Source organism: Oscarella lobularis, chromosome 4 (genome assembly GCF_947507565.1).
Source record: "Oscarella lobularis chromosome 4, ooOscLobu1.1, whole genome shotgun sequence".
Classification (NCBI taxonomy): Eukaryota; Metazoa; Porifera; class Homoscleromorpha; order Homosclerophorida; family Oscarellidae; genus Oscarella; species Oscarella lobularis.
In genome coordinates this window covers 2,604,921-2,613,679 of record NC_089178.1, presented here as the reverse complement: position 1 = coordinate 2,613,679, position 8,759 = coordinate 2,604,921, and the positions used below count along the sequence as shown (strand labels likewise).

At 42.5% G+C, this 8,759-nt stretch overlaps 2 protein-coding genes and 1 long non-coding RNA gene across 5 annotated transcripts; 1 reads left to right on the top strand and 2 right to left on the bottom strand.

Annotated features, from left to right (window-relative positions):
- Positions 1-3,609: 3,609 nt before the first annotated feature.
- On the top strand, positions 3,610-4,342 carry LOC136185957 (uncharacterized). Of its 2 annotated transcripts, XR_010669625.1 has the most exons (4): positions 3,614-3,757; positions 3,816-3,904; positions 3,965-4,125; positions 4,178-4,342. It is a non-coding gene; the product is annotated as an uncharacterized lncRNA (long non-coding RNA). The 2 variants fall into 2 exon arrangements; XR_010669624.1 differs by having other exon boundaries at positions 3,610-3,757; positions 3,965-4,342.
- Positions 4,119-5,346, bottom strand: LOC136185955 (monoglyceride lipase-like). 2 transcript variants are annotated; one of them, XM_065973179.1, is made up of 6 exons: positions 5,222-5,346; positions 5,068-5,174; positions 4,884-5,020; positions 4,726-4,836; positions 4,374-4,679; positions 4,119-4,319 (listed from the first exon to the last, which is right to left on the bottom strand). In XM_065973179.1, the coding sequence occupies exons 1-6, from the start codon at positions 5,308-5,310 to the stop codon at positions 4,218-4,220; spliced, it is 852 nt and encodes a 283-aa protein (XP_065829251.1). In that variant the 5' UTR covers positions 5,311-5,346; the 3' UTR covers positions 4,119-4,217. The 2 variants fall into 2 exon arrangements, with proteins under 2 accessions (XP_065829251.1, XP_065829250.1); XM_065973178.1 differs by having other exon boundaries at positions 5,068-5,183; positions 5,222-5,317.
- LOC136185953 (urocanate hydratase-like) lies at positions 5,305-8,759 on the bottom strand. The gene is made up of 25 exons (XM_065973175.1): positions 8,563-8,759; positions 8,374-8,504; positions 8,170-8,323; positions 7,989-8,117; positions 7,866-7,927; positions 7,747-7,813; positions 7,635-7,691; positions 7,501-7,587; positions 7,414-7,451; positions 7,314-7,364; positions 7,201-7,263; positions 7,035-7,143; positions 6,915-6,985; positions 6,760-6,857; positions 6,640-6,706; positions 6,555-6,587; positions 6,407-6,495; positions 6,282-6,352; positions 6,130-6,228; positions 6,030-6,079; positions 5,926-5,975; positions 5,792-5,873; positions 5,697-5,745; positions 5,591-5,641; positions 5,305-5,537 (listed from the first exon to the last, which is right to left on the bottom strand). The coding sequence occupies exons 1-25, from the start codon at positions 8,686-8,688 to the stop codon at positions 5,391-5,393; spliced, it is 2,031 nt and encodes a 676-aa protein (XP_065829247.1). The 5' UTR covers positions 8,689-8,759; the 3' UTR covers positions 5,305-5,390.

Below are 8,759 nucleotides of genomic sequence, written 5' to 3'. Positions count from 1 at the left end.
TTACAAGGGACTGGCCAACTGTTCTCTCCTGTAATAAATTACAGAAAAATTACAAGAGACTGGCCAACTGTTCTCTCCTGTAAAGAATTACAGAAAATTACAAGGGACTGGCCAACTGTTCTCTATATATTACAGAAAAATTACAAAGGACTGGCCAACTGTTCTCTCCTGTAATAAATTACAGGAAATTACAAGGGACTGGCCAAATATTCTCTCCTGTAATAAATTACAGAAAAATTACAAAGGACTGGCCAACTGTTCTCTAGTGTAATAAATTACAGTGAAATTACAAGGGACTGGCCAATTGTTCTCCCCTGTAATAAATTACAGAAAAATTACAAAGGACTGGCCAACTGTTCTCTACTGTAATAAATTACAGTGAAATTACAAGGGACTGGCCAACTGTTCTCTAGTGTAATAAATTACAGTGAAATTACAAGGGACTGGCCAACAGTTCTTTCCTGTAATAAATTACAGGAAAATTACAAGGGACTGGCCAACTGTTCTTTCCTGTAATAAATTACAGGAAATTACAAGAGACTGGCCAACTGTTCTCTCCTGTAATAAATTACAGAAAAATTACAAGGGACTGGCCAACTGTTCTTTCCTGTAATAAATTACAGAAAAATTACAAGGGACTGGCCAACTCTTCTCTCCTGTATAAATTACAGAAAAATTACAAGAGACTGGCCAACTCTTCTCTCCTGTAATAAATTACAGAAAAATTACAAGGGACAGGCCAACTGTTCTCTAGTGTAATAAATTACAGTGAAATTACAAGGGACTGGCCAACTGTTCTCTCCTGTAATAAATTACAGGAAAATTACAAGGGACTGGCCAACTGTTCTCTCCTGTAATAAATTACAGGAAATTACAAGGGAATGGCCAAATGTTCTCTCCTGTAATAAATTACAGAAAAATTACAAGGGACTGGCCAACTGTTCTCTCCTGTAATAAATTACAGTGAAATTACAAGGGGCTGGCCAACAGTTCTCTCCTGTAAGAAATTTAAGAAAAATTACAAGGGACTGGCCAAATGTTCTCTCCTGTAATAAATTACAGTGAAATTACAAGGAACTGGCCAACTGTTCTTTCCTGTAATAAATTACAGAAAAATTACAAGGAACTGGCCAACTGTTCTCTCCTGTAATAAATTACAGAAAAATTACAAGGGACTGGCCAACTGTTCTCTAGTGTAATAAATTACAGTGAAATTACAAGAGACTGGCCAACTGTTCTTTTCTGTAATACAATACAGGAAAATTACAAGAGACTGGCCAACTGTTCTCTCCTGTAAAGAATTACAGAAAATTACAAGGGACTGGCCAACTGTTCTCTATATATTACAGAAAAATTACAAAGGACTGGCCAACTGTTCTCTCCTGTAATAAATTACAGGAAATTACAAGGAACTGGCCAACTGTTCTCTCCTGTAATAAATTACAGAAAAATTACAAAGGACTGGCCAACTGTTCTCTAGTGTAATAAATTACAGTGAAATTACAAGGGACTGGCCAACAGTTCTTTCCTGTAATAAATTACAGGAAAATTACAAGGGACTGGCCAACTGTTCTTTCCTGTAATAAATTACAGGAAATTACAAGAGACTGGCCAACTGTTCTCTCCTGTAATAAATTACAGAAAAATTACAAGGGACTGGCCAACTGTTCTTTCCTGTAATAAATTACAGAAAAATTACAAGGAACTGGCCAACTCTTCTCTCCTGTATAAATTACAGAAAAATTACAAGGGACAGGCCAACTGTTCTCTAGTGTAATAAATTACAGTGAAATTACAAGGGACTGGCCAACTGTTCTCTCCTGTAATAAATTACAGTGAAATTACAAGGGAATGGCCAAATGTTCTCTCCTGTAATAAAATAAAGAAAAATTACAAAGGACTGGCCAACTGTTCTCTCCTGTAATAAATTACAGTGAAATTACAAGGGAATGGCCAACTGTTCTTTCCTGTAATAAATTACAGTGAAATTACAAGGGACTGGCCAACTGTTCTCTAGTGTAATAAATTACAGTAAAATTACAAGGGACTGGCCAACTGTTCTTTCCTGTAATAAATTACAGTGAAATTACAAGGGACTGGCCAACTGTTCTTTCCTGTAATAAATTACAGAAAAATTACAAGGGACTGGCCAACTGTTCTCTCCTGTAATAAATTACAGTGAAATAACAAGGGACTGGCCAACTGTTCTCTCCTGTAATAAATTACAGTGAAATAACAAGGGACTGGCCAACTGTTCTCTCGTGTAATAAATTACAGAAAAATTACAAGGGACTGGCCAACTGTTCTTTCCTGTAATAAATTACAGAAAAATTACAAGGGACAGGCCAACTGTTCTCTAGTGTAATAAATTACAGTGAAATTACAAGGGACTGGCCAACTGTTCTTTCCTGTAATAAATTACAGGAAAATTACAAGGGACTGGCCAACTGTTCTTTCCTGTAATAAATTACAGGAAATTACAAGGGACTGGCCAACTGTTCTCTCGTGTAATAAATTACAGAAAAATTACAAGGGACTGGCCAACTGTTTTCTCCTGTAATAAAATACAGAAAAATTACAAAGGACTGGCCAACTGTTCTCTCCTGTAATAAATTACAGTGAAATTACAAGGGAATGGCCAAATGTTCTCTCCTGTAATAAATTACAGTGAAATAACAAGGGACTGGCCAACTGTTCTTTCCTGTAATAAATTACAGAAAAATTAAAAGGGACTGGCCAACTCTTCTCTCCTGTAAATAAATTACAGAAAATTACAAGGGACTGGCCAACTCTTCTCTCCTGTAATAAATTACAGAAAAATTACAAGGGACAGGCCAACTGTTCTCTAGTGTAATAAATTACAGTGAAATTACAAGGGACTGGCCAACTGTTCTTTCCTGTAATAAATTACAGGAAAATTAAAAGGGACTGGCCAACTGTTTTCTAGTGTAATAAATTACAGGAAAATTACAAGAGACTGGCCAACTGTTTTCTAGTGTAATAAATTACAGTGAAATTACAAGGGACTGGCCAACTGTTCTCTCCTGTAATAAATTACAGAAAAATTACAAGGGACTGGCCAACTGTTCTTTCCTGTAATAAATTACAGAAAAATTACAAGGGACTGGCCAACTCTTTTCTCCTGTAATGTAGTAGTTAGGGCCGGTCTCGCTCTTTTCAAAAATGTCACAGACGTTTGGAACTATACCTTTCAGTTCTTATGCGCTTATCGTTTGCAGCATTGGGTTCTTTCTAGGGCATGGGCGAAGTGGCGGCAACTGAAATAATGTATATGGCAGAGATTTTTGTGTCTGTCGAGGGCTTGGTTGGTTAGGTACTTCAGGTTGCTCAAAAATTCTATCATGGGCGATGCCGGCGCGTTCATTTCTGCAGCAGCAGAGGCTATGATAAGCAGTACAGCATGCGTGACTAGCTTACTCTGAATGAGCGGCAAATGAGGCGCGTGGTATTTTGACTACGGTAGAGAGGCGCTTCGCTTATTTTGACTGGTACCATGGTGAGTTTAGGCGACTCACCACGCTCCCACGAGAAATGGTGGTGGTAATCGATCTCAAAATTGATACCGTCACGCCTCCCTACCACGTCTAGACAAAATACCGCACGCACCTCATTCACATCGCTCATTTCAGCGAGTCACAATGCTGAGCTCCTTAGCGTCGCTTCAACTGCTGCAGCGACGGACACAACGCCATCTCCCAGGCCCGCCCGTATAGAATTAAATGATGAAGAGCGATCAGTACCTAACCAAGCCCGACAGACACGGGCACATATCTCTTACATATTTCTTATGTCAGTTTTCACCACTTTGCCCAAGCTCCGGAACAACAAACTGAACGCCGCAAACGGTAAGTGCACATCGGCACGACCTTGAAAAAACCGAAAGGTAAGCGCATTGTCACAACGGGTGTACCGAAAAACATGACACCATCCGTTCTGACCGCAGCATTCCAAACTTCTGTGACGTCACATCCTGTTTCACGAAAAGACCCAAATTTCTCCGAAACGAAAAGAGAAGGACCTTAACAAATACCCAGGTGCACAACTACAATGTATCGGACACCTGAGGGACCCAGTCGCGAGAGCCTACTACCCACCACTTTTCCGGTACGCCCGTTAGTAATTTTTTACATCCCGAAAACTATGTCCCGGTACTCAGGTACCGAGACAAAAAGAAATCAAGCTGCATGAAAGCCATACTAACCCAGTCTGGAGAGAATCCAATCAATGATATCCTGCAATACTTTTTTTGAATTGTCTTCCAATTCATGAAGCAGAGTGTGTCCCATATCAGGGTACGTCTAAACATAACAGTACCATCAGACGTTCACAAGTGTCTATCCACTTTGCCATACTTTAAACGTTTTGTCTGCGCTCTGAGCCTTTTCGATAAGCATCTCTGATCCAGCTTTCAGTACCACCTGATCACCATCACCATGAAGTACAATAAAAGAAAACTTGATTTCTTCCATCCGACTTTGAATCTCCCTAAAAGCGGCGAGGGATCGCATGGCCTGTCTCGCTTTCACCCCGCCGTGCCACACAAGGGGATCATTGACATAGCTCTCCACTTCCTTCTTGTTCCGACTTAATTTCTCTGGGGGTAGCACACCCAAAGAGAACTGCGGAGCCACAGAAGCTAGCAAGCGACCAACAAAAATCTAAAAATTCAAAGTCAAAAAGACATTTCAAAAACACTGAATATACTCGACAAGCAGTTGCTTCTTTCGGATCGATCAGTATAGCCGGAGCAATGAGAACAACTCCTGCAAATAATTCGGGATTGTTGAGAGCAGTGACCAGGGCGACCGCGCCTCCCTAGCAAACAAAATAGCGCTAAGCGGAAGTAGACTCCCACTCCTTACCATCGATTGGCCGAAAAGAAACAGAGGAATGTTTGGATGTTCCTTCCGTACTTCGTTGATTTGAAGCAAAACGTCCTGATCGTAGTAATGAAAGTCGTCGACGTCGACGCGAATGCCCTCGCTTCGACCGTGACCCACTGACGAGAAAGTATAATTCGAAAATGTCGTCCTTTTTTTCGCTTACCTAAGTCCTGGCCGAAAACTAAGAACGACTTTTCGGCAAAGGCTTCGGCTAAGACCGCGAAGCGATCAACGTGTTCTCCGATGCCGTGGACAATGCACAGAAGAGCTCTAAAGTCGCTAAGAAACCGCTAGCTGAGACTCGGAATAGGAGGCACCTTGGATTGGAACGAGGCAGCCAGCGTTTGACAAACAACTTCTCTCCTCTTGCATTCGTAAGAGACGATTCGACGGTAGAGGAATCCATCACACGAATTGAGTCACGTGATGTAGGTCTACTACGCGGCTCGATAGGGAACGTATGATGTCACAGGCACAAAGCGTTCTTCAAATGTCTTCCATAGCTCTGTCGATAAGTGAAAGATCCTCGACGTGGTGCGGCAGAGTGACCCTCATGTTGAAATCTCCGTTTTCTTGAATAACGCGAATCGTTCTGTCGGCAATTGGATGCCCTGCCCAGGCCCTTCTAGTCACCTACAAGACAGCAATTCAAAATCTCTACTATAGCAAATCTCTGCTTAGTATACTCCATTTGAAACGTCCCACACAAGCATAGACCTCGATCGGTCACAAGCTTCCTGCAACACAGATAATCCTCAACAGATATTATGAGTGCATTCGTATTCCCATTACGTCACTTCCATCCAAAACAAGTCCAAAACCTCCATTGACAACTTCTCCCCTAAAGAAAATAACATCAAACGTTTTCTAAACGAAGCAGTGCATACCAGCCAACACCACCGCCATTGTGCAATGCAACCCACGTAGCCCCGCGAAACGCGTCTCCTATCACATTCTGTACAGCCATATCTAAAGAAATTTCCTAACTTCGCCTCCCACGTGATGGCTATACAGTATTTACCCGCGCAAAACATTGATCCGTCCTTAATATTTGACGTTTCTCGGAAAGGACTACGTAAACAGGAGCCATTCTAGACCAACCTACAGGGAATTGCTAAGAAAAACCTGTCCGTGCCGCTCACATCATGATGATCTCGACTAATTACGACAGGACCCTAAAGTAAACGTTGATGGCGCGCCGCAGTTCACATCTGCCCATACGCACTTTCAGTTTTCCTTCAGAAACGGCCTGATTGAAGGCTTTGGCCAATGCCAATCGGCCAGATAAATCACTGTACAAAATACGAGCCTGGGAGCCTACGACCTTCAAAACATGCGAGATCAAATAGAAAAATTATGCTAAAAAATTCAACATACCAAATTGTGCTTTCCAGCCTCTCTTATCCACTTCAAGTTATCTTCGTACTGTATTCTGACGTCATGAGGAGCTGTTTATCAGAACCGTGATTACGCGCTGTTTTCACGGAGAAACAGAGACTCACGTTCTGAAGCAACCAGTCCTTCGAGAACGTGAGCCGCTATTGCATCAGTCTGCTCCAAATCTACACCCAACCCAGACGTGCACACCCATCTAGGCATAATCTTTTCGAGAGAGTCTCTCCTGAACGCGTGGTTATGGTTATCATCTACCTGAATGGCCCAAAACCACCCGAGAAGATTTCGCTAAGTATCATCCAAACGTTAGAACTAAAACTTCCATAGGCTCTCGACGTACCCCATGATGTCTTCTACGTACGACGGATATCTGAACGTATTATCGCCTTTGCTTTTGACCTCAGCTCCTACGTTGTAAAAGAGCTATTGCACGTTAAAATTTAATGCTATTTTCTCCTACCCGCTTTTCCCGCTTCCAGCAAGAAAGCGTTACCATAATCCCAAAATTTCATTCCTTTTGATGTCAAGTAGTTTACAGCGCGAACTTGACGACGTAAGCTTCGATCAATTAATGAATGAATTATTTTGACAATCGAAGCATTGCTGGTACAGTACCTCTCTTGAATTAAGTTAACAAACTTTTTCTCGTCCTTTGCAAGTAGATCCTGAGCTTGCTCCAACGTAAACTAAAATCCCAACTTTATATGGTAAAAAGAGAAGTGCCTAGGATCTTACGCCAACGGGCCAGTAGCCACCTCGGTACGGATTGTGCAAAGACGTCTGGTCAGATCCCAAATCAGCCAGCAGTTCGCCAGTAGCTTCATGTTCACTAACTATCTTTTCCCTATGTGAATAAAGGCACTGCCATTGTATTATGCACGTTCTTCAAATTTCATCTTACCAGAGGTCAACTATATTTCCCAAATAGCCAATGCTGACTGCACGTCGTTCAGAACGAGCGGCTCTAAAAACGACGTAGCACAGAAGAAATGCGCTCCCTCATTGTGCGCTCACCGAATTCTGGCTATACAGTCATCAAGATCTTTGGCTTTTTCCATGAGCCACCTATGAACAACAGTCAGATGCATATAACGTAAGGTGAGCGCATTGGCACCCTTGCTCCCAACGCTTATTCAACGCTGCTTCGCTGACCTATCAATGAGCTAGTGTGTCAACTTTCTATTTTGTATCTTATACTAACCTCTGCTATGACTCCGACACATCCGCAAATAGCAGCTGCTTTGGCTTGAGCTCCACTCATGCCACCCAGCCCAGACGTGACAAAAACCTCAAAGAAACTGGTCACACAAAGTATGAAAGCACTTCACCCTATACTTTTCCAGCAAGACTTTCAACACCTAGATATTTTCGTCCAGCATTCAGCAAAGTCAACTATATGAAACTTGTGTTGTAGCAGCTGGCTGAGAAGAATCGACGACTGGCTCACCGTTGTTCCATGTACAATACCCTGCGGTCCAATGTAGCAATAACTACCGGCTGTCATTTGCCCGTACCTAGAGTGGACTACAATAGACTGGCTAATCCAAGACGTGAACCTCAACGTACATGGAAACGCCCAATGCAAACATTTTTTCATACTGCTCCTTTGACGAATAGTTGGGGATGACCTACAGAGAGAAAATGTCATACAAATCTTTTAAAAAGAGCTTCCTCCCCCCTCTTCCTCACTATTCCATTGCTGAGAACCAAACGCGGTGCATTCTTCGAACTAGGATACAATCCCTGAGGATGTCCCGAGCACATCACCAACGTCTGCTCATTCGTCATCTCAGCAAGATAATTCATAACCAACCAAAACTACAGCAGTACAGTGCCCTCATCAACATTGAGCTTGATCATCGTCTCCCACCTGTGCCCAATTGGACAACACCTGACCGTTTCCACCGTACGTGACCAATTCGTGAGGATATTGAGCGACACGCGGATCCAAATTGTTCATCAGCATGTGCATGATGGCGGCTGCCTGCTTGCTTTTAGTCGGATACTCGTCGATGGGATAAGCTCTGAGTGATTTTTTTGCTGAAGATTATCGTACAGTCTTTCTATCTCGTACCTCATATCTATCTCTGGTCTAAATCTGTACATGTAGATATGTCCGTGCGTTGCCAGTTCTGTGGCGAATTCCTTTGCCAGTGTCTCGTGAAACTCGGTTGGAAAGTATCGCAGAGCATTGCACAGGGCTTGCTAGTGAAGACAAATCGATGATAAACTCGTGATACTATTCTTTTTGGCGTCGTTGCACCTTTTCCTCCTCTTTCGTCAGCTTCGGAGTTCGAACTGGAGCGTGCGGAACCGTAGGATCTCTCGGACGCGGCTGCGGAATAGGATGAAGAGGCAAGCCAGCGCAAATCTCTTTCAACGACGACATCGCGCAATGGAAGACGCACCGAGTCGCAGTCTGTTGCCACGGCGCGTAGATTAGGCAAACAAATCACGTAT

Excerpts from the sequence above, each read along its gene's own strand:
- LOC136185955 (XM_065973178.1), bottom strand. The coding sequence starts at position 5,310 with ATGGATTCCTCTACCGTCGAATCGTCTCTTACGAATGCAAGAGGAGAG. Across the intron at positions 5,021-5,067 it reads AGTTTTCGGCCAGGACTTAG|TGGGTCACGGTCGAAGCGAG; the intron begins GTAAGCGAAAAA and ends CTTTCTCGTCAG. Across the intron at positions 4,837-4,883 it reads TTCTTTTCGGCCAATCGATG|GGAGGCGCGGTCGCCCTGGT; the intron begins GTAAGGAGTGGG and ends TTTGTTTGCTAG.
- LOC136185953 (XM_065973175.1), bottom strand. The coding sequence starts at position 8,688 with ATGTCGTCGTTGAAAGAGATTTGCGCTGGCTTGCCTCTTCATCCTATT. Across the intron at positions 6,353-6,406 it reads AGGACTGGTTGCTTCAGAAC|CTCCTCATGACGTCAGAATA; the intron begins GTGAGTCTCTGT and ends TCTGATAAACAG. Across the intron at positions 6,229-6,281 it reads AGGCTGGAAAGCACAATTTG|GTCGTAGGCTCCCAGGCTCG; the intron begins GTATGTTGAATT and ends CATGTTTTGAAG.